Below are 25,288 nucleotides of genomic sequence, written 5' to 3'. Positions count from 1 at the left end.
GGGATCTCCTTTTTAAAAGGAGTTGTTTTTTTTCTCACCCCTGTTCTTTATTCATAAACCTAATGCAGTTCCACAATTCCCAGACATGTAAAGCTGCAGGGCTTTTTTTGTTTTGTTTAAATCTTTCTGAACCAGCCAAATTTTTGAGGTTGGCACGAGGTGCAGCCAGTACCATGGCCTTCCAGGGCTTGCTTGGTCTAGAAGTCTGCAGATGTTTTCTGCTGGATCTGACTCTTAATGAACAAAAAAGATTTTGGCGTCCTTATTTATTTATTTTCAAGGGGAAAATGTGGTTTAAAACGTTGATAATTATGTTTTACATGAACTACTCAGACTTTATGTGACTGTATGGGAAAATGAATGCTCATCAATTTAAAAAAAATTTCTTTATTCATAAAGCATTCATATTTAAAGTGATCTGTCTTTTTTTCCCCTCCTCTCCTTAATGAAAACAGGGTTTGAGGAGTATTACAAATAATTATGTTTTTAATTACATAGCGTTCTGCATCAGAATTCTTGAAGATGACCTACTGTGATCCTCTGGTGAAAATACCAGGGCTTTTCAAAAGCTTTATAATTATCTGTTCTCACTGCTCCTCTCTTTGCAATACACACATAGTAACAGAAAAAAGGAGAAAGAAAAATACTTGGTGGATCCAGGAGGGATCCACCTACACATGTGCATAGGTCAGGCATATACATCTCGTTCAGAATGATTATTTTTCTTTTGCAGCAGTCAGGTAGTACTTCCCACCCTCAAAACCCGACGGCTTGTGTGCTCTTTCAGAGGGAATACTTATCGCAAAGCTGCAGTGCATTTTAATCAAGGTTCCCAGAGTAGTTTACAAGCATTAATTGCCTCTTAAGGACAGGATGAAGTATTATACCCATTGTACTGATGGGTGAGCCAGGGCACAGGGAACCTAAATAACTGCAGTGTTAGTGAGCCAGTGGCAAAGCTGTGATCAGAGCTTTGGTGCCTTCACTCTTGGGGCTGCTAAGATACCTCCTCTTTAACCCATCAGTCTTCCTTTCTTAAATCAAAAAAAGTCAGACTTGGATATCTTTTATTGCATACTATGTGGGAAATGCTGTGCTTGCTCTGAAGCTGTTCTAAACCTGTGTGAATTTGCTCTTGTTTTATGTATTTGCAAAGTGTGAAGGCCCTTGTGGCAGGACTTCCCTTGAATTCTGAACCTTTTGCTTTTCTGCTGTCTTCTGTGGCTCCGGTAAGCCACTGGATCATCCCCAAAATAGCTCCCGTGGCATCTGTTACTGATGTATCACTGCACCGTGAGTGACAGAAAGAATTCCACTTTTCAGCACAACAGTTCACTTGCTAAGTGATTCTCCAGCATGATACATGCTCTGTCTTGTATTTAATTATCTTTTAATTATCAAAGCAGTAATGGAGTTGTGCATAAGAAGTGTATGGATCAATAAAAACAACTAAAAATTATGAAGGAGCTGAAAGGCAGAGTCCAGCGGTTCTTCAGATGTTAATTTCTATTTTTCTGAAAAGTTTTTGTTTTTTTCTTGAGAACAACATCAGAAAAAAGGATTTAAGTTTTTATTGTTTATTCCTGTCTTCTGATGATCATGCATATATTCTCAGTACTTTGTGAGAGCTAGTGTGAGTGCTAATGAAAGATTGTATTGGAGTAGTCCCTAAGAATATGATCATTGTTGCAAATTTAGTAACACCATTAAAGATTTCCTGTCCTAAAAAGTCTGTCAGCAAACGTTATAATCCTGAGTGGGCAGAACCATGTGGTAGGTTTGACCGAGCCCCTTTGACAACTATATCATTTATTTACCTGTCTATCTTTAGAAGTTGGGAAGCTAGCTCACCTTTGGTTTCAGAGGCATGCTGAAGCTCTGGCGCTGCATACATGGTGAGGACAATAGAATACCAGAGTGCTCGCTTGCCTTTAACTACTAAATAATGTGGTTGCACATGACACAACAAGAACAGAGGTATAATCCTGCCCTGTGAAGCAGGTCACATGTTTCAGGTTCTCTCTGTAATGTATGCAAAGTAGCTGCTTAAATCATTATGAGTGTGTAAATCACCATCTTCATAAACAATACCATCAAGGTACAGTCAGGCAACATGTCTCTTATGGGTTGACTGGAGCTGGAATTTCTTTCAGATGTTGAGGAGGTACGTCAGTGCATGTGAAGCAGATCTGTTGCTGCAGTGTGGTCTCTGCAATGTTTTGGATTTCTAAGATGAGTATTGTTTAGGCTGCCTTCTTCACACTGAATTGCAGTGAAAGGAGGAGGACATGAATGAGGCAAATGAGCAGCTTATATGATTCAAGGCTTCCATGAAAAATTTGCTCCTTCTTTTTCCTCTGACTCTTTTAAGTCATGCAACTGATACCCATTTATTTCTCTGCATAAGTTTAGTAAGTATTTGAAGCTCCTGTTCCTATGTCTGTTGTGCATTTGGGGAGGAAAAGATGTGTTGAGTGATGTGTGAGAATCCTATCTTCTGTTTTAGCCATCATTTCCCTGTATGGGTTATGACACTGTTTTTTCTGTTTTTCTTTAACATGCCGATGTACTTTCTGTAACTCCTAAGTAACACTCCACACCTCTTTAACGCAAAGCTGACTAGTTCAGTGCTGAGTGAAACTGAAAGCGAGACTAATCTTAAGAACCCTGCTGTACTTCTGCATAAAGTATAAATATGTGCCATTATCATTATTATTTATTTGTCATTGTTATTGGATCTTGTATTTTCTTGGGGGGGGGAGAAGTAGAGTGCACTGTATCATCACCTCCCCACCCCCAAATGTTCTATTTTGAATCACTTTAAATAGTTGTTTGGGGTGTCTTTATTACAGTGAATCATGTCTTTAATATCTGTTTTAAGTACACTTGTGGTGAGTTCATACTAAGGCAATGGAACCTTCTTTCATTTGCCATCATGTAGTACTTTTGCGGCATGTAAAATGCCCCTGGTTTATAAACACAGATAGATGTTCTGTGCTGAAATCCTTTCCCTCAAATGTATAAGGATCAGATAGTTCTGCTTAAAATGTGAATGCAGAGATGGTAACTCCATAAATGCAGTATATTCTCCTTTTGCTCAGAGATACTCTGGCTCTGAGTTACGATTATCCAACATGAATTTCAGAATACCAGTGAAATGGCACTGGTAGAAGTACTGATACATCTAAAGATGCCGGCAGCGGCAATCTGGTCTGTAAGTGCTAGTGGAACATCGGTTTTTCTACTTCGTATATCTGTGCTGTGTCCTTTGGTGATGGGAAGGAAAACACAAGCAGCACTCATCAACTTTCAGCACATGCGGAAACAAAGCTAAAGAGCAGTGGCATCCCCAATGCATTGGCAATTTGCTGAGAGCCTGCGGGCTGCATCTCATTTGCATTAAAAATGCGGAGATCGCTCCTGCCTTTATCTTGACCAGGGGGACGTGGCTGGTACGGGCAGCAGCGCCCAACACAGCTGACTTTACCTGGGTCCCGTGGGCCGGGGTCAGCCGGAGCGCCGCGGGACGGGACGTGCCCCTGCCCGGGAGGCGCGTCCCGCGGCGGGCGGGGGCCCAGCGCGGCCGTCCCCGGCCCCGTCGTGCCCAGCCCAGCGCTGGCTGCTCCGAGCTGCCGGGCTGGGGGCTTCGGGACCCTCCGCTGGGCGTTGCCCGCTCGCTGGGCTGGTTTCTGCCAGGGCTTTTCCATCCAGGCCTGGATGAAGCGCTCCTCGGCGGGGCGTGGAGCTGCTGCTTTGCTCTGCTCTGCTCTGCTCTGTCGGGGGCTCCACGGAGGGCCGGGGGAGCCAGTGCCCCGCACAGAAACCCTTTTGCGTATTTTTGAACCGCTTTGGCAATGCAAGACAATTAAAAAAAAAAAAGTAAGGAAACCCCCCCAACTTGTGCCTTTCAATAGAGATAGCTGTTATCTCTTATAAAAGTCTACATAAGTGTAAGTAATTGCCTGCTCTTGGCTCTGGTACAGTGGAAAAGCTGTGATCAGCAAACCCGCATTGTACTGGGCATGTAAGGGGAAGTTATTGGACGATACGGGACGTGTTGGCCTTAATGCCTGTCCTGCCTCCCCTGCCTTGTTTACTTTCTTTGCAAGTCTTTTCAAGGCTTAATAACACTGCTCAGGGAATGGGCGGCGGGTACCGCGCTGACTTCGAGCGACGAAAGTTTTCTTGGAATCGCCCTTAAAAATAAAAATAAAATAAAATAAATAGAAGCCCAGCTGTGCTGCGGCGTCAGTCCGGCAGCCTTTGTTCCGCGCTGAAGCTCTCTGGGTGCGCGTCGCGAACGAGCATCAGCGGGCGGCGGGCGCGGGGCGGGCTCCGGGGCTGTGCCCGGCGCGGAGCGGGGCTTCCCCGTCCCGCCCGGCCCCGGCGGCCGCGGCGGCGCTCGGCCGGAGCTGCAGGCGCTGGCCGTGCCCGTGTGTCGGGGCTGCGGGGCCGCGGGTCACGTTTGCAGGCGCATGAAGCGCTGCGCCGCGCAGCCGCCTCTCGCGTGTGTCCGTGTCCGTGTGCCAGCGCTGGCTCCCTTATCGCAGGAAGTGTTGCGGAAAGCAGTTGCTCCCTCTCTCTCTGCCCGGTTCCCAGAACGCGGTGATTAACCACTCTTCTCCCCGCGCTGTCACTGAGCGCTGGGCAGAAAACAGCAGTCACGCTTGTCACGCTCCAGCTCCAGGACAATCCTCTCTCCCTTTCTCTCTCTCTCTTTTCCTCTCTCCCCACGCCCCTTCCCCAATAAACTCAGAGAAATCCATTAGAACGGATATAGTCTCTTTTTGGTTTTCTCCTTCCTTCAAAATGCTCTTATATATGCATATATGCATGAAACATTTTTTTATACTGTATATATATATATATGTTAAAAGTATATGTATAGTGTAAAAGTATATGTGTATGTATATATATTTAAATTCCAAAATTCTACTCCGCATTCTGTAGTGATAAGCCTGGAGCAAGTACAACTTTTGCTGTTCATAGGCTGTCCTTTTCAGGGACATCTTTGGAAATCACTTTGTTGACCACATTTTATGGGTACTTTATTGGAAGGAGGATGTAAGCCCAGACATTTTGCATGGAAAAAAACATTGAAACCCGACAGTCTAGATTGAAAGGGAGATACCAGGAGAAATAATTTTTAAAATTTAATAATCCTGGAATTGACTTGTGATATTTCATTTAAAAATCCTGTCTTAAATTGGTATATCACACTTGTACTATTAAAACCCCATAGAATGGAGGCCTTAAGAACTTTGCATGCTAAGATACTGTGTAATATCTCACTCTGTAAAATGAGTATGCCAAGAAGCCCAGGGACTAGCATTCCCTTTTGGAAAATTAATCCTTTAATATATTTGTTTCCAGATTGTGGTCTGCAGACACATATAATCACGGTATGATACTGATCTGCAGTATCATATCATCCATTTAGAGGTTTTAATTAAAAGTTTGGTGTGAAGGCTGCATAGTGGTTCCCTGTTATGTTTGAAGTTTGACAGTGGTCCACGATCCAAAAATTTAGGAATGTTCATTCAGGAGAATTAAGAGTCCTAGATCATTACATTTTGCTTTCATTTAATCCTGTAATTTTTTTCTCTCCTTTCAAATATGATTAAACCCAATGAGAAAGGAAATATTTGAAGTGATTTGCAAAGTTATTTGATTTTTATAAAATTACATGGTGTGATGTGCTCTATGTGCCAAACTACAGACAGGTTTTCAGCTCCTAAATTAAGTACACTTTTTTTTGTTCTGGTTTAAGCCCATTGAGAATTCTGCCAGTTAGGTTTTTCTCTTCTGTGATCATCTTGCACATAATAGTCTGATGTTGCAGATACTTGCAGGAGCATAGCAAAACTGGTAGCATCATGTATGTGGTTTGATTTTTAATTTATAGTATATTAAAGCATATTTCTATCCTGAAAGATGTTATATGAAACTACTGCAGTATATATTAAAACAGTTGCTGGACTCCTAACTAATCTAATATGAATAACCAAGGTATGCAATAATTAATGCTTTGGGGCAAAAAAAGGTTTTCTTTAAAATAGAGAAATACGCATTTTAAAAAACAGAGTTAAATATATACCTTTTAAAATAGGACTTTCAGATTTTGATTAGTGTTAAGGTGTAAGTCTACACAGCTTTATGTACTGATTGTGTTTGTTTACCTATTTGCTGCCAAAGGTTTAAGTAATGTCACACCACAGTCCTGGTGGAAATGGCTATCTAAACACCTGGGACTGGTTTGTGGAAGTGATGGAATTGGCTTCTGCCAGAGGCTTCCTGTGCTGGTGCAGTGATACTGTGTTCTCCGTTTTACATTCTGCTCAGTGACTCTCACTTTCAACCTAAGATTATCAGAAACAATAAAAAGAAAGGCAACAGAAAACTTATTTTCCTTTTCCACAGTATAGATGAAAATAAAGTGTGCGGTAATGAGCTTTGTTACCTCTAGAGGTGATAAATCAAAACAACTGGATGAACAATGCACAGTGATCAACTCACGTGTAATTCTTCGTTTAAATTAGTTTTAATGCAAAACAGGTTTTGTAAATGTCTTTTTTCCCCTTTCCTGCATACCTCAGGCATCATTGAATTGATGAGCAATACTTTAAAGAGATTTTTAATGATTCCTAGTATATACTAATTCCAACTTTCATAAACCATAAAGAAACTTTCTTATGTAGTAAATACAAAACATGGAATGAAATCTGTACTATGTATCAACATAAAACTATAAGTAAACACAAAAGATGATGTTGAGCTGTGTGTTTGATTAAGAGCGTATAGCTACAATGTACACAAGTCGATATCCAAAGAAAGACTCCTTCTTTTGATAAAACTACTACCTTTCAATAATTATTTCCTGAGTTCTCACTTTTCAGAAATACTGTGAAAACATATGTAATTTCTTTTAACCTCATTGTATGTGTATGGTGATGTTTTTGGCCTGCCGGTTTAAATCACAGTTAAAACTAGTGATGTGTGAGTTGCTGTGATTAAAATCTGGATTAATATAAGTAACCATCAGTGCAAATAGTGCAATGAATTTGAAATATGTTGTGAACTTGTTTATCTTTACTTTTTGAGGTATTTGGCACAAAATCATATTATTTCTTTAAATCAGCACTCTGTTGCATTTATTGTATTGTGCATGGCAGAAGCAGAAGTGTTGTTTTCAGATTTTGTATTTTCCAGATATCCCCTAGCTGGGGTATTGCATTAAGAGAAGTTCACAGTAGTTCATAGTGTATTCTTCCTACCTTAGTCTAAAATCCTGAGCAGATTTTTCATCCTGATCTTCAAATGCTGGGACTTGGAGAGAGTCAGCCACAGTTACTTATGTAACACAAGAGAAAATGCCAGGGGGGATTGAGTCCAGGGATTGGAGTTCTTAATATCCTGAGCAAAGGCTGTGGAAATAAGGATGTACGTTTATATTAATTAATTACAGAGCATTAAGAAAATAAGATCAAATCTGGAAGACCTCTTGTAATTAATCATGGCTTTGCTGGAATAGTATCTACCTCCGACTTCTCCAGTGCCTCTTGCGATAAGGGCTGGAAGATACTGTGGGGCTGAGTGTACAGTGCTTTGTGCTCAGTCTGCTCATGGAGTAGAAGACAGTGCCAGATGAAGATCCAGGACTATCAATAACAAGTATTTAGCTGAGAACTATTATCAGAAAAAAAAACCAACCTGACAAAAAAAACCCAAAAAAAACACCAACCCAAACCAAAGTTGTCACAGCTGTGTCCTTTTAAGGTCAACACGAAAAAGATTCTTGTCAAGTTGACAGAGGGAGATGACTTACTGATGTAACCCAAGGCAAAAAAGATAAGCAATAAAAATAGTGTTACATTTCTGTTTGATGGAGTGACTTCTCCTGACAGCTTACAGAGAGAACCAAGCAGAGAAATGCACCAAGTTAGTTGCTGTGACAGTGAAGCTGATAAATCACGTAGAAATTTGATTGTGCCAATTCCACTGGGTTTTGGAGCCTGAATTTTGCTGTGTTTAATAAGGGCTTACATAAAGTCATCAAAATATGCCAGACCTTAATTTCACTGAAATAAAACTCATTTCTACCAGGTAAAAAAGTAAATATAAATATACAGTTTAATTCTAATAGTGCTCTTCTTTAGCATTGATATGTGGACACAAGGAAACAAAAAATTGATTAGGCTTCCAGCATTTAAGCAGTCTTTTTATTTGGTAGAAAAATATGGCAAAGATAGGATTCTCACTTAGCAAAGGAGGTTCCTGGATAGAAGAGGAATTTACCTCTTTGGACCAGTTCATCACCCTTCCATCTGGTTTCTGTATGGTATGGTTAGTTTTTTGTGCATTTTAAACATGTTTATAGTCATTGTGAACTAGTAACTACTTTTCTAGTGTGAACTCCTGTGTAACACAGTGCACCAAATTCTAGCTAGAGCGTAGCTTCTGCTGGGTAATATAAACTCTGAGTATCAGTAGTGCAGCTGACAGAACTATAGTTTCAAAGCATTTTAATGACAAGGAGAGCATTATAATCCTCCTCTGTATGTATCTTAATGAATCAGTTTGCTTGCAATAATGCTTTAACTTTTCTGAAGACAGCACTGATATTTCCTCCTGCATAAAGATTAGTTTCTCCTGAAATCTTCTTTTCCCCCTCTCTTCTTTAAAAGAGACTTTTTAACAGTTCCTTCAAGGCCTGGCTTATTTTTGTTCCTCTGCTCTGTCAGGGATGACTTTGTATTCCCTATGTGCTGGCAAGGTGGGCTGCAAGCGTGCAGAAGCCATCAGCCAGGCCAGGAGTGTGGCACCTGCCCCAGGACCTATAGTATGGTCACCTGTCCTGTCGTCCTTCTGGGTGGGGAGTAGGTACTGCTTAGGTTTGGAGGTGTTTCAGGTGTTGTGACCCTTTCCTGGCTTGTTTCTAGAGATGGTTCCAGTGCTGGTTGAGTTTGCAAAGGCAGAGAAGGAGATGGGAGCTGGGCTATCCAGAGGAGAAGTGAGCTCCTTTAGTCCAAGCCCGAGTTCCTCTGAAAGGCACACTCTGACTGGCCCCCTGCCAGCCCTGGGGTGTGAGCAGGGCATTTTTGGCCAGTGTGGGTGCAGGGAGAGGGCAGGGCCTGAGCCCACAGACAGTGGTGAAGGGCTGGGCAGCGTCCCTTCAGGTCCAGAAGGGCTTAACCCATCATAAAATTGCACATTTGGATTCTGGATCCTGGATCTGCCTGTGGCACCCTGCCCTTGACTCAGTGACAGCTCTGCTCCTGATGAGAAATGTAACCAAGTTTTCCTTTGAACTTTGTCAGAGTTACCTTCTCCTCTGTGTGCTTGGTGGTGGAAATCTTAAGTATTTGCATTTTGTCACAAGCAGAAACAAAAAGTCACTATATTTAAAGGGCAAAAAGACCATCATGTATTGTGTCAGGCAGAAACAAAATGCTGGAAGGGACTGCCAAATCAATGATTATCCAAGAGCCCTTGTTCTAGCAGACAGTACGTACTGCAAATAAATAAACAAACAAACAAATAAATAAATAAATAAATACATGTTTAAATGCATTTGAGTGCAGCAGAAAGAAAAAAAAAACAATAGTAATATATTGTGCTAGTGTAGAAGAAGAAACTTGGAACAAATGGCCTGGTATTTACACAGCTGAACCAAAATAATATGTGAAGGTTGGTCAGGCCCAAATGAACCCCATAAAAAGCTTTTTAGGAATTCTGAGAGTTGCATTGGTCAGTTTGACCACATCAGGCTTCTCTGTGTAGCCGTCTCAGTTTTGGCATTGTGGATTATGTGAGAACAGGGATGTTGCAACAATCTAGAGAGATGTGGTAGTTTCAAGAAAGAGCAAGGAGACAGGTAATATTCTTTCCCCTTTGAATTGGAGCAAAAGGTTTATTTTCTTCAGTAGAGAGAGCAGCAGACATCACCCATTATCTGTTTAGTTTCATCCAAAGAGATTAAGTTCAGTTGAAAACTGTAACATGCAGCCTTTTAATGTTTTGTGTTACAAAATAAAATTTTAAAAAAGCTTTTTTTTTGGATGACCAGAAAGGTGTAGTCTCAAAATGCCTGAACTTGATCTATCAGTTTCTATCAGATTCTCTAGATCTCTACAGATTCTATCTGTAGACTGCTGTCCTACTCAGACTTCGTGCACAATTTGCTGAAAATAACTTCACCCATATTTTTCCCCACTTTTAAATGTAGCTCTGTTAGATTCTTCTGGCAAACCAGTGCTGGCAACTCTGGGTGTGTCTTTTGTGAAATCTGTGTAGAGGGCTTGAGAACTGCCTTCTCATTGCATTTTTAATTTCTAAACTGCCTTCAAAATACAAAAAGAATGTACAATGGCTGCTTGAAATATGGCACAGTCAGACATACAAGTGACTGGTAAGACAGTACATAGAAAGCATGGCTTTTTTCACAAAAGGTTTCTAGTGTTACAGTAAATTCCTGCTGCCCAAGTAAGTAATACATATCTTGTGTTTAGTTTGAATGCAGAAGATAGTATGTTTTTAAAGCTGTTGGCCTTAAAGGGGATGCAGAAGGTCACTATGAAAATAAAAATATATAAACAAAAATGATATAGAGAAAGAATTAACTTTTGCCCCAACTGCTTTTGAGGAAACAGTGCCCTTGGCATGTACATTCTTAAGGAATAGTGGTAAGGCTGTGCATACCCTGAAAAATGGATTTGTGTATGCTGTCCTGAAGTTCTGTGGGAATTGTGAGCAATGGGTAGCTCTTTGAACATCAACCACAGTATGTAATCCTTTTTATGAAGTGACCCACCTTTATCCTAAAATTAGGTAGAGTTTTTCTGCCGTGACAGCGTCTGGTAGAAGGATGTTTCATAGCCTCACTGCTTTGTCAGTTAAAACCCTTCCTTCTCATTTTCAGCCCAAAGTTAATCATGGCTAGTCTATTTGTTCTTATGCCAACTGGATCCTAAGCTTTTCCCTCCCTAATGTTTACCTGCTGCTGGCAATTGTGTTTCTAGTCTAAATGAGCTTCACTTCACATGTTCATAAAGAGCCACATCTTCCATATCTTCATTAATTTTCATTAACCTTTCTTGAACATTTTAAAATGTTGTTTTTAATGCAGTATCATCTGTGACATCATTAATTACCTGTTTATGCTCAATTTTTTTCCTGAGACACAATGCCTTTTAAAGTGTGATTTGGGCTGGTTTATATTTGTTGTCTACTACTGTGTTGTTTTCTTTATTTTTTTCCTTCTTCAATCACTGTTTATAAAGTGTGAAGGATTGTTATTTCACAGAGATTGCACTCTTCCCTATTAGTTTTCATTCCCACATTCAATACAATTTTCAGTAGTTTTCTGTATATCTCAGTACTTCTCTAGATTGAAGGTATCATAAAACTTTGTTATCATTCAGTTTCCTTAGTATTTTCTGTATAAACACTTGAGTATTTGTCTTGTTAGCTCATCTGTGATGCAGCTGTTTGAAATAAGACTTTTAGACCCCGATGGACTAGTTCAAATGAAAGGAAGTGACTTGAGAATAGTGTAGAAGAGTTTCAGTCTCTGCTTTGTCATTTGGCCTCAAGGCCAGGCTCACTTCTTGATGAGTGTTACAAAAACAGTGTAAACATAGCTGTGATATGGCTGTTGAGGAGTGGGAGTGATTAGTGTATAATGTTGATTTTCTACGGATGCAAAGGAAATTATGAGACCATGTTTACTTGCCTAACCATAGATCTGCCTCTCTTATTTTAATCATCTACTATTCTATTTAGGGAGTCAAAAAAAAAAAAAAATAATAATGAATAAAATGGCTTTATAAACTAGAACAGAAAGTGTCCCTTCAGTATTGCTGAAAGGTGGAGTGCTTGTAGGAAGCATAAGCCAGTGCTGAGCAGTTGCTGATTGTCTCCTGCAGACCAGACTCTGCAGTTCTGATCTGGATGGCGCATGTTGCGTTTTGTCTGCTCGCTTGAGTTTCTACTGATGGAGTCCAAAATGCTGAGGAGAACGGTGCCAAACCAGATTTTCTAACGCGCACTCGGGATGTTGCCAGAGTGAGCATTTGGAGCTGGGAGCTGCAGAAGAGTATCCCACAGTTGGGATGCACCCACGATCTGATGTTGGATTTTTCTCATGTAGCAAAGCAAATAAAGTGCCAGGCTGTCTGCTTCAGAAATGCTGACTGTTACCACAGTATCTTATGCTGATAGACTGTTGTTGATGAATCTTCTGAGTATTTGAGAATTCATTTTCTATCAGTGCATTGCAATAGTTTTCTTACTTTAACCTTTGTATATTTATAATTACAGGAAACAGTTTAACTGGCAGTGAGAAGTGTCTGATTCTTTCATGTGGCTTCACTGTTTCCAGCTTGCACAGCATTGCTATGGCAGTGTGAGCTTGCACGTGGTCTTCCTTTTGCTCATCTTGATGCCTAAACCATTGACACTTCCTCACTTCTTGAACCCCAGTTACAGTGGTCACATGCCAGTTCCAGTACAGCCTAAGATGTATTTCATTTTGCTGAGATCAAAGATCAAATTTTCTTGTGATGTTGTGAATTCAGAGCAGAATGCAGGGATCTGCAGAAAATTATTAGCCGCTTGTTACCTGTATAAAGGACACAGGTTAACTTGAAGGGCCTGAGTGTGCAATTAAATGTGTGTGCTTACCTGCCATGTAAATAGAAGTCCCTGACTTTATGCACTCTTTCTGCAGTTGAAATAAAAGGTGGTATCTCTTCTGTTTTGATAGATCTTTTATAGTGAATGTGAATGAAATCAACAGTTACAATGAGATTCCAAGTTCCTATTACCCACATAGGTCTTTAAAGAAAGGAAAAAAAGAAAAAAGGATATTTCTTTAAATCAGAACAACTTTTAACTCTACCTGTGATGAGTGTAGCAGGGGGTCTTTATTCCACTACCTCCAGTGGACTTGCCATTTCTCAATTTATAGGATGTTTCGGTTGCTGATTTTAATATTTTCATAAAGTTTCTAATGTCCAGTCTCTCATGCATCCTCATTTTTTTCACCCAAATATGATGTCTCATTCTTTTTGTGTATTTCCAGTGATTTACAGTCATGATTCAAATTGAAACATAATGAGACATTAGGCATTGATATGTCAAGCTGTTAGAAGGACGCAAGGGAGATGGTAATTTTCAGTAATTTTAGAGTCTAATCAAGTGTGTGTTTGTTGCCCAGATTACAGTGTACTCATGAATTACTCGAGTTCCCTTCAGCTCAGAGGCCAGTAGAGTTCTATGTAGGCAAAGTTCAGTTGGAGCTTAAGGAGCCACGTTTTTTCCCTCTGGGGTTTGCAGCTTCCAAGCCCCCAGTGTTTCCCACGGCAGAGTTTGGGAAGCGAGAAGCAGCAGGTCATGGCCCAGGTGGTGTTTGAGGCAGCCCAGCACAGGCAGACAGACCTGCAGCCCCGCTGGAGCCCTTGCTGCTGTGGGAGCGTGTTGCTGCCACCTCCGTGCCTAACCTTTAATTATCCCCGGTGCTGGGAGTGTGATGCAGAGTTATTTGTGCAGCTGGAGTGAGACAAGCGTGCCATCTTGTGAGCAGGCAAAATGGCAACTGCTGTGGATTCCGCTGTGGGCAGATGAAGCGCGAGGGTTATGAGCGGAGCTCTTGGGTGTTTTTGTTTCATACTCAAAGGAGATCCAGAGCTTCAACAACTTAGAGTGTAATAGGATGGGAAATCAAATTGATTCTTTAGATCTGGGAGCCATAAAGAGAATTGTTTTTCTATTAATAGGCCAAGGCCTAGCAAGATGGTATGGGATTCAGTGATAACAAGGTTATTTTTTTAAAAGAGACTTGAGTCTATGTTTGGTTTAATCAGTAGATTTTGATGCTGGAGAAGACTCAAGTACTTCACGTACTTTACAAATACATTTGTTTACTGCAGTCTCTGTTCTTTAGGTCATACATGCATATATATGCTCTTCTTGTTATCTACATTCAATGCTTGTACGAATGTCTTCTGACATTAAGGTTTTTATCTGTGATCTTGGGTTGTTCTCATTACTCACAAGAAGAGAAGCCACGGCCAAATTATGAAGATAATTTCTAATTTCTCTCATGTATTCTTATTCTTTCAATACATACTGCTTAACAAAAGAATTGTTTAAGAGATGCTTCAATTTAATTGGCTGTGATTTCATCTCTGTCTTCTTCAAAGGAAGGCATCTTTGCTGTATAAATCCGGTTGTACCAGATTTCAGGGGGTAAGAAATTTATAGCTAATACTAATCCCTAAAAGATGACTACATCTATTGTGAAACATTCTCTACAGAATTGTCACAGTTTTGGGGTCCTGTATCAGTTACTCAAGTAATTTTAGAAGTTGGATTCTCTCCTGACTGTTAATGGTACAAAGTTCACTTTTGTAGCCTTTTGTCTTGATGTTTATCAGATGAAATTCTTACAGGAGTAATTATTTACTCTTGACTAGTCCCCCTTTTGGGAAGAATTTGCATGCTGATATGTGGATGAAACATTTATTTCTTGAGTTGTTTGAAAAAGCAGTTGTGGATGTTCTGCAGCTATTCATAGACTGGAAAATTAGAAGCAGCCCTAACTTGGATTGATTGTCACGGGGAGAGCAAACAGCAACAGATTATTGATGGGCAGCAGCTTGATGAGCAGAATGACATGATCTGTACTCAGCCAACTGGCTCACATTTGCCAGTCCTTTTATTTATGAGTTGTGGTTATCTCACCCCATCCATGTTGGACTCTCAGCTTCTGCACCTAATTGGCTGTGTTAATTTGTAGTCCGCACCTTCAGATCTCAGGTACATCCCAAATTCCTTTGCACAAGTTGCAACATTACTTCAAAGAAGGTACTGTTGTAGCCTCTGCAAGTAGTTTTGGGTCTTTTTTTAGACTCCAAAATGCCAGTGAACCCAGAAGTTGCTTTAATAGTTGTTTTCTTTGTACGTGAAAACACGGCAAAAGCTTTCACTTTTTGTGGGATACTTCCCAGTCCAACAAATCAGCTCAACATCATTGCTGGATATTTCTTAAAACTAGTGAGGTACTGAATTGGAAATTGAGGTGGCATGAAGGCAGCTCTGAGGAGGAAGACAGGAGCAATGTGGTAAGGCTTGTGTACATGGGATTTTTGAGAATGGAAATATTAGTGTAATCTGTGGTTGTACCTCTCTGTAACCTTTAGAGAGGTAGTGATAGATAGACTTTTAAGAAACATTCAGGTGCATTATTTCTGGAAAAGAAATATAGTGCCCTACTTATTTCAAAATGTATCTTCAATAGGAATAAAACAACTGTTCAGTTCTGTTCATCTCTTCAGACCGAAGATTTCTACTCTCATTGGTAGTTTTAGTTTCTGTCTCTATGTTGCTCCGTGCAGATTCTGCCACCTGTGCCGCACTCGTGTTTCTGAAATTACATATTTACCTACCAGGGGAAAAAAAATTAAATCTTTTTTTGTATGTCTTTTATGATCCTGGCAGATTACTGATGTTTAAATTAAATTTCTGATGTCTGCATGGTCCAGGCTAATGTGAGGGCTTTTGGCACCACCCCTTTGTGCAATAAAGAATCAAAGCCAGTAGCGTAAGAAATCTTCTATCAAAAGCTGAAAGCTAGATTCATAAAATCACTTATGCAGGCATTATGAGATTTTCCCATGGAAAGTTTATGTGGGAGTTTGGGAAAAACTGATTCAAGAACAGCATTATTTGCACTATATATATTCATCCAGCAGTCAGCAGGCTGGCGCTGGCATCCCTTGCCAGTTTTAAAGGGTTGCCAGCACTCACGAAGCTGCTGCAAAGCCACATCAGCAGAGTATCAAGGACTCTTCTTATTCTGCGCCCTCCTTCCCCCTTTTCTGACCAGAACTGAAATGGGTAAAACAGAGATCATGCTCCTCAGCGAATGCATGTTCTCAATGCTTACGGCTTTCTGAAAAATGCTGCTGTTTTAAACCCGTTTCATAACAAATGATTAAGGTGGAAGCGCTGGAAGACTAGCTTTCTCATCAGCATTTCACTTCATTTCTCAGCTTCAAAAGAAAAATAAGAGATAAAAAGGGCAAATAATAGACAAACCACTCAGAGTGAATCTATTTGCATTTACTTTGGTCTTTTTTTTAATGTATTTTACTTTGGGTTTTTTTTAAGAAAGTGGCTCTGTTTCTCAGTCTGCATGAGGACCATATGATACGTGCTGCAAGAGTCTTTCCTTGTTAATAGGGATGATTCAAATGGCAAGGTAATTCACCACTGCTTTGGCTGGAGCTAATATTGGGCTTCAACATCAGTTCTGTAATTTCTGACAAATGGCCAAGGTTTCTTGAATAGGCACAGCTTTCTGTTTTGTGTAGGGAACACACAATCCAGTCTTTTGTTGTGGTTGCCACTGCTGTTGTTTCTCCCCCATTCACAATGGAGAGTGGGGTTATTTGTGCTGAGTGGAAAAACAGTGCCAAAATTCTGACTTGCTTATGTTTAATGTGATTTTAATTTTTGTGATAGCCATAAACAGTAAAAGAGATTTTGTAATATGGATCCCCTGTCTCCTGATCTCTAAGTCAAGAAGGCATATTGGTGATGAAAGTTTTATCTGTCACAGGCATGTCAAGATGAGTGATTGCTGGATGATTCAACCCAAATGTATAGGAACTGTTTATATAGACATTGCCAAACAATTTCCATTGCTTTTCTTTTTATCTAAATTCTTGAATAAATTACTAAATAAAATAGTCTGTGTTTGGAATGTATGGCTGTGGGATATATGGAAGCTCACAGCATGTGGGGGGAAAAAAGTTAAAATAGGGAAATATAATAATTTTGTAAACTTTATGTGAATATAGGTACATCATATATAGACTCAAGGTTCAATTTGCTGATCAAAGCATCCAAATAACTTTGGATTTAATAATGTCGGCAATGAATGCTAATATATGGAAATTGAAAAGCAGGGAGCAACAATAGCTAGCCACGCTTACCAGTATTACCCTGCAGCAGGTAGATTTACATTTTTTTGTTTTGTTTTGCAATCGCAGTTTGGAAAATGTGTGTTCTTTTTCCCTTCTTCCATACTTCAGAATGTGGGTTCTCCTGAACAAGCTTAGACAAGATTCAAGCTAAACAATAGGGCAACATCAGAACCTTTGAAGGCTCAGTTTGGATGGGTACCCAAAGCCTGAGTCTGCTTTGATGTATGTGGGCTCAACTCCGGTTGCCCTTGGTTGCCCTCTCCTACCTATGTAACTTGTGTCTGGAAACTCTTGCCAAATTTTTTTTAAAAAGAAAAAAAAATTAAGGACATTTTTGCAAACTCATGTTCATCCTGATTCTGGTCTGGCTGGAAAAGTACTACAATAATGCCCTCTCCGGTGATGATTTAATATTACTGTTTTAGGTCTAGGCTGTAGACTTCTGCCTCCTTCCCAGTTTCTGAAATTTCAATCCCTTTTCAAATGGGAGGACTTTGCCTCTAGTTGGAAACAAAATGATTTGAACTTTTCTGGAATGCAAGCCAAAACCATCCTCTATCTTCCTTGCATCTTTTCCTCTTGTCCCAAGTAATTTATGGTTCCATTTCACTGAGGTTTTGGGCAAGGGAACTCTGACTGCCTTCCTTTCATATCACAGATCTCACCTGGCAGAAAGGGACTGCACATCTCAGACTTGCTTCTCAGTCAGTGAAGCTTTTGCCATTACCTTCAAGGGAAATAGGATCAGTCCATTGTATTCTTAATGCAAAAGAACAAATGAGTCATTTCTTGTACCCATACCTGATTGCTCTTGCCTAGGAGCCAGGAGGTCACCTTCTTTCCTCACTCTTCATCTGAAGGTAGCACTGTGCTTGCTTTGCCAGTACACTCAACTGAGATTCAGTTCTGAGTCATCTGCAAACCCTAAACTCCCATTGTCTTCAAAGGACATTCGGATTACAGAGAACACTGAGTTTACTCAGGCTGAAAAGAAATTGAAACATATGAGATTGCCACACCTACTAGAAGAGTTTGGCAAGACAATGGTTGCTTGCCCTAAAGACCAGATGAACAGTGCGGATGTGATAGATGTGCCCACAGCCCCCACAGCCCAGGAGGTCTTTGATTCTTGCTGGTACAAGATTGAGGGAAAATTCTACTCTATTGGCAAAAAGCAAACTCTAAACATTTAAAATATTTCCTTTTTTTTTTTCCCTTCTTTTTTTTAAGGCTTAAATTGTAGAGTGAGAGCTATAAGATGTCACCGATACCAGGATCATTGCAATGTTGACATAGATTCTGGTCACTTTTATTGGACCTGGGGATATATAGCACTTCTTTAAAAAGAAATAGTAAAATTTTGAGATATAATTAAGGCCTACAGACCCTCTTACTCTTCAGAAAGTAAGCTGCTGTCTTAAGCATTGAGGATCAGGAGCAATTTATTTTTCACAGAACTTGATGATTCTATTGAAAGGCAGTTGAACTTTCTTTGAAGGATCTGGTATCTCCAAAAGAGAACACCAGACTAAATGGTCCTCCAGTTTCGTCTAATAGGGAATGTTCTGCATCTTATAAAGTATAACAATAGATAACTAATAGAATAACCAGAAGATTTGGAGAGGATGGCAGGCAGGGCTCCCATAGGAGGTGTCAGTCCTGGCAGAAGTCAGTTACTTTATTGCAGTAAGCAAATCAGGCTGGATTCTCTCCGTGGTGCAATAACAGTGGATTGGGGAGCATGCAAAGCAGCATCAATACATAAAAATTAAACTGCTTTTAATATACAAAGCTGAGTTTAGATAAATGCAGAACAGAGAAGCAAAGGCATAATATTCTCTGAAAGTGCAGCCTTTTAATGCTGTTTTGGAGACTAATTTACATACAAATAAAATGTCAGCTTATCCCATAACTGTCATGATAAATTGGAACACTTAGATTTTTGCATGAGATGCTCCTTCTGTACCTTATTAAATTATGGGATGTTGGCCTTTTGCCAAGTGCTAGGGTGATGCTTTCTTTACTGAAATACTTACAGGAGAGGGATATGGACCTGGACATCTAGAGACCAGGTTCAGTCACTAGCCAAGAACTCTGCCTGCACGTCACCTTGAACGCTTTGAATTTTTAATTTCTCTGTATATAATATTTTTTATCCATAAAATGGCAATGATGTTAGTTTTCCTGTTTCACAAGCTTTGTTGAGTTTTAATTAGTTGTCATGTGTACAGAGTGCTTTTAGGTACTTGATTGGAAGTCTGGGCAAAGTGAATCCTGCTTTGTTGGGCTCTCCCATCCTAGATGGATGGCTGTGGAGGGCAGGTAGAAACAAGCTCTCTGCAGCAGGCCAGTAAGAAATGCAGAACATAAACCTGCTGTGCTCAGGGACTTGTAAATAAAAGCAGGTTTAGAATTCTTCATTTTGGTTGCAAGACAGGATACAATTCTCCTTCATGTCACCTCTTTAGATACATCACCTTTTGACTTCAGTTTCTTCTGAAAGTGTCTGTGTGATTACCCCAGGAGTGAGCTTAAAATGAAATAAGTGCCTGGAAGTGGGCTTAAACAATCTGTTTTGAAATGCCACTCCTAAACTCTTTTGAAATGACCAAGTGTCTGCTTTATACCCATAGAAAAGGTTAGATTTATTCCAGTGGCTAGATGATTACTGAAGTGTGCTGTGCTCTGAAGCATAAGGTAGTAGAAAAGATCATTGTGAATTAATTCCGTGTGAATTAATAAGAGATTTACCTGATGAGAGTTGTTTGAAGGTGATGGTACTTTGTAGCTGAACAGGATTTAAGATGCCCAAAAGTGCACCTTTAGAGATTTGAGAACGATCGATGTTGGGAAAGTAAATGTAAATGGGAAGGAGCAAGCTTGAACAGACCACAGCTCTTTCCACTTGTCTCTTTGTTGTAGGGGAAAAAAATTACAAACAGCCCTCGGCAAATTGGTGATCAGGGGCTAAACTGAAGAATTTAGCCTGAAAATGCAAACAAATAGGAGAGGAGGAGAAAAAACAACAGTGTTTTGCTGTAATGCTCTTCTACTAATATGATGTGTTCTTCTTCTACTAATGCATTTTTTTTCTTCTTGCACTTTTTAGATTGATGAAGTTATCATAATTTCAGTGGAGCATGTCGAGTATAAAATATCAAACAGATTCATTTTGTCTAATTACAATGTCTGATCCTGCCTAATTTTACTGATACGAGGAATCATGTTCTACCTTAGCAATTTCAAGCAGGAAAGAGTGGACATGCAGTTTGAGGGCTTGCAGAAAAACATGTATAGATTAAAAACTCCTTTGGAATTAAGTTGTCAGTTGCTTAGAGCTGTGGCATCTTCTGTCCTGTATGGTGTGTGAAGACACTTATGCCAAAGCAGAAAGGAGGTGGTCCGGTTGAAGAGGCAGTTGCTTGTCATTAAGCTTATTCTGCCCTCCCACGGTTTAGGGCCTGACTCTTGGGTTCCTTACATAAAAGGAGTTGTTCTTTTCTTCCCTTCTCAGCAGAGAAAATTTAGGGAGAGCCATGTGTTGGTTGTTTGCCGGTAGGCTTGCTCTGAGAACCATGAGCAAAAGTGGGAGAGAAGCATCGTGCGTGACTGCCTCCTGCTCTGTGTCCCAGCCAGAGGTGGTGGGGATGTGAAGCTGTACATCTCTTTTCTCTCATTTCATTGTGCAATGTCCACAAAGGAAGGTAGAAGAGCAGCAGCTTTGGCCAGTCCTCTACGGCCGTGTCTGAGTCTGGGGTAGTTTGCATCTAATGTAATCTAATTTTCAGTAATTTCAGCAATTTCACCTGGAATTTCCAGTGTTATTTACAGGGTTTTTAACACTTAAATTAGAAAACATGGCAGGTCTTTGAATTGCGGGCTGTAGTAATGAGCTCGTTACCTTTGAGGCTGTGCTGGGCGCAGGCCTGGGCCAGCCCGGCGGGCCCGGCTGCCGCGGAGGGCGAGGGCGGGCTGGGTGCCGTGGCTCCCCAGGGACGGGGCCGCCGCCGAGGCGCTTTCCCAGATATTCCGTCTCAAACCGGGAGCTCGCTGGCCTCGTGTGCCTTACAGCTGCTCGATTGTTGCACGGAGACTGGGGAGGAGGCTCCGCACTGATTGGGACTTCATGTGCTTGATAGAAGCCGCCGCTTTGAACACTTAGGGGTTTTTATATGAAGAACAGCAGACAGACTTTGTAGTCTATTTATGTGTAATAAACTGGGTTTTGTTTTGCGTCTCGTTTTTTTTTTTTTTTTCTGTTTTTCTTCTCTTTTTTCTTTATTTATTTTTTCTTTTGTGAAAGAAAAAGTCTAAAAAGGAGAGAAATTAAAACCACAGCATCATTTTCCCATGCAGCTATAGCAAGTATCCTGCGATCTCACATGATCGGCTGTCCTGCTGGAGTGGAGTGTGGGAAGGTGTCAAAATATGTCTCTCAATCTCGCAAATTTTTTTTTTTTCTTAAAAGGGAAAGCCAGATGAATGCCAAAAGCACTGCTCCCTTCTCTAGCCCTGCAGTAACAAACTACATGAGTGTATGTTATTAAGATGATAAAGATTAAATTTCTAGTTTCTAACGTGCTATCACAACAGCAAAGGGGGAAAAAATCTTGAAAAAATTATGAAAATTAGTCTGATGGTCTCCTTTTAATATTAAGATCGCTCCCAACCCCAACAGACAGTGTAGGCTGGAATTCCACAGGGCTTTTTTGTGGTCCTAATGATTTTAATAATACTTTGTGCTATGTAGCACCTTTCATTAGAGGATCACAAAGTGCTTTACAGTCACTAATTAATTAAGCCTCACAACACTCCTGTGAGTAAGGTAAGTATTACACATATATTAAGCTGAGACACCGAGAGTTAATGATTTTTTGCTGCATTATTCTGGGAAAATGATTGATGTTCTAGCGCCGTATGTGCATTATATGTCTTTGTGTGGGTGTGTAATATATATGAGTGTAAAAGTATTAATTTTACTATCCCTTAACAAAGATGTCCTACTTGAACCTGTTGAATATAAATGTGTATTTTCATTTAATTTTTTGTTGCTGCAGTGGTGTACTGACTGATAATATCACAGTCTTCGTATACCCTTGACTCAGTTTGCTCTTCGTCTGCTTGTGCATCTACTTGTACAAAGAGTAGTCAGTGGCATCTCATAAAATTCAAACATATTTCTAGATGGATTATTCTGGTAAAAAGAGCGTATGACTAAGATCTGACCTAAACCTGCAGCACAAGCACCAGGCAACAACCATTCTGTTGCAATAGGCTTTGATGACAAGCCATCACATTCAGTAAAAGTAATGAGCAACAACAGTGACCCGCTGGGGAGCTGGTGATCAGCAGGTAATTAGCCATTATCTTCACCACTAGTATGAAACTATTGATTACCAGAATTTGTTTTTCCTTTTTTATTTTTTTTAAGAAGTTCAGTAATCACTATGGTAATTCATTATTCTGAATTACAAACTGAATCTAGAAGAAGTTTTTGTTTCCAGGGATGAACTGATGTGAGTGACTATTGAACAGAAAATTGCAGATGTATGAACCACATAGAGTAGCCTTGCCTGTTTTTGAGGGAAAGTACATATAACTGCAACCTGGGCCTTATCCAAAATTCCCTCAGCTCGAGAAGTCCTTTCATTCACATCAGGCTTAGTAATTCTTTTATTATGGGCAGATCACTATTTTCAGTGCTGAAAAGCCAGGTCTCAAAGCCTGTTCTTCACTTGGCTTCTTCACTAGCACCCGGCAAATGTGCTTACTGTTGCAATGGCACTGGAGAGGTGTGGGAAGTTGTCTGCTAACAATGAAAGTAACACCACTAATTTTTTTTGAAGTGGAACACAAGGCAGCCAGCAGAGGTTAACTTGCAACTGCTGATGGAGTTATTTAGATGCCATTAACTATCCCATTAGGGCAGTCCCATGATGATGCATGTGAATTTTTAAGACACTTTCTTTCTACAGCTCATTTTCAACAGTTACTTTAAAGTTGTTTTAGACTTTGTGTTTGGTAAACATTAGCTCTGAGATATTTTTTGTCTTTTTGTGTGAGTGCGTGTGCGTGCAGGAGCAGGAGCTCCTTCTGAGGAGAAAAGAGCTATGGGATTTTTCATGTTGGAGTGAAATAGAGAACAGCAGACTCTATTTGTATAGTGTCCAGTAATAGATGCATGGGAATGTACAATAGGTGTAATAATGTTTTTAAGTGAACACCATATTTTGAATGCATAATTTAGGAAGGAAAACCTTTTTTTTTTGTTTTGTTTTGCAGATATACAGATCAGCTCTCAAAATGTCTTCTGTGTCTTCCGTGCATCTTCTAAGACAATTGCATTAGCCCGCCTGCTAGTTGACTAATAGAATTAATAATTGTAAAAAGCACTCTAAAGCCACATGCCTTATGAAGTCAATGCTGGGTATGATTTTACAAGTATGTGATCTATTTTTTCAAGTGAAATTGTTAACCGAAAACGTTCTTGGCACACAATAAAACATTGTGCAATCTGTTATTTGTCTTAGAGATAATAATTTCAGAGTGGCTATATTCTTTCTGTATCTAACTTATGACTTGCTAAGGGATGGTTTCTTCAATTTAGGAGTATTGCAAATGTAGTTTTATTTACATAATACGTCTCTGAAAAATGATAGTGGTGGAATTTCGACAACAAAAAAATCCCTGTGTCTTTTCTTACTGTTCCCTTATGTGGATATCAAATAAATGACAGATGATTTTTCAAAAGCTAAAAGAAAAAAAGGGAAAATACTTTTAAATTCAGCCTAAGGAAGTCAATGTTATCTTCTTTCTTCTTTCCTTTCCTTCTCCAAATGTAGAATGTTGCATGAAAAAGCTCCATTAGGCAGATACTGTTTCCTTTTCCCCCCTCCATTAACAACCCAGACTCACAAATGTATTGGGAAAATTAGAACTAAAATAGCTAGATCTACTGTCCAGTTAGCCTGTAGAGAGTCTAGATTTTTCTTTTCTTTTCTTTAAAGGGACTTTTTTTCTGTCCTTTTCTCTGACTCTCTTCTGTCAGTTATCATGAAGATAGCAAATCTCTAAGCTTTCCTTATCTGCCAAAAATATCTGTAACAAAAACATTTTATAACATTGCATTTAGTCTTGTTTAATTTTGACTGAGGTAAAACAGTCATGATGTTTACTTTCTTGATTTCTGATTTTTCTTCACTGCGCAGTCAGGGCCTCTTTCTCTGTCGTCTGCCACGAATTGCATTTAAATGGAAGTTATTTTAAAAATGGTTTGGGATGTGTAACCAGGAGAAAATACATACTTAGCTGAACACCTATCAGAGATATTCACAGATATTTTGTGTGTGTGTTAACCAAGAGCATTCATGGAGTCTCACAGAGAAGTAGCACTGCTGAAAGGCTAATGACTGTCTTTATACCTTGAATTATATATGTTTACATGTTGTTTTAGTAGGCTGAGTCTATTATAATAGTTCTCTTACCACAGCAGAAAATATTTCTTTTCTCTGGGTTCTGAGTGACTTTGTGGTTCAGAAGTTATTGGGGAAAAAAAGAGTCCAATGTAGTTCACACATCCCCTGGTAGGTGTAGTTGATTTTAAAGAGAAGACATTTGGTTCCCAAGCATACGTGTCTTCTGCAGTAAGGCATCGCAGTAGGCATTTAATAAACCTCTTAGGACCACACGGAGTGTCAAAATTTCTGTAACACGAGCTGGCATTCTGTGTGAAAGCCGCCTTGCTGTAGCCCATGCTGCCTGTGGATCAGCTCAACCACAAAGACAACAGAGCCAGCCCAAGACACAAGTTGAACATTTCCCCTAAGAAGTTGTCTGTTTTTATCAACAGAGCATATAGTGCCCTTTCATGTGGAGCAGATGTAAATAAGAGGATGTACAGATGCCTGTTCTTTTGTTTGTAACCTCCGTCCCCAGCCTTGCTTCTCAAAGTACTGTTTTGAGAAGGTTGTCCACGGCTTTCAAAGGTCTGGATACAGCACCATTTGGAGCACATCAGGGCTGGTCCCAGAGTCTCCAGGTGGTCCTCTCTTGGCAGAGCAATGTCTATCTCCAGTGCTTCTGTAGGGCTGTGCCAGGGCTGGCCTGGGAATGGGGGCTCAGACTTGAGTCTGTAGCTCACATCTCATGTGTGGCACTGCAGGCTGCTGCCACCAGACCACACACAATTTGGCAAAGAGAAACATCCATCGTTGTATACAGCATTGGCAGAGATTAAGAGCATAGAAAAGTTGGGGCACATCTGTCTTCTCCCCATAGTTAGCATGTGAACACAAATGGAT

The 25,288-nt window shown here is 40.1% G+C and overlaps 1 protein-coding gene across 3 annotated transcripts in view; it reads left to right on the top strand.

Annotated features, from left to right (window-relative positions):
• The window catches only part of TRPS1 (transcriptional repressor GATA binding 1), a 210,395-nt gene that overhangs the window by 15,731 nt on the left and 169,376 nt on the right, over window positions 1-25,288 (top strand). For 2 of the 3 annotated variants that reach the window (XM_054283650.1, XM_054283495.1), the window contains exon 1: window positions 23,361-23,415. The exons of the other annotated variant lie outside the window; for it this stretch is intronic. In XM_054283650.1, the coding sequence (XP_054139625.1) occupies window positions 23,400-23,415 (16 nt within the window). In that variant the 5' untranslated portion in view covers window positions 23,361-23,399. Of the gene's footprint in view, window positions 1-23,360; window positions 23,416-25,288 lie in introns of those variants that run through there. 3 annotated transcript variants of the gene reach the window in all.

This window comes from Melozone crissalis, unplaced genomic scaffold (genome assembly GCF_028551555.1).
Source record: "Melozone crissalis strain CALT ecotype California unplaced genomic scaffold, PUWL_Pcris_2 ptg000002l_1, whole genome shotgun sequence".
Classification (NCBI taxonomy): Eukaryota; Metazoa; Chordata; class Aves; order Passeriformes; family Passerellidae; genus Melozone; species Melozone crissalis.
The sequence above is the reverse complement of the archived record's forward strand: the minus strand, read 5'-3'. Positions and strand labels throughout refer to the sequence as shown.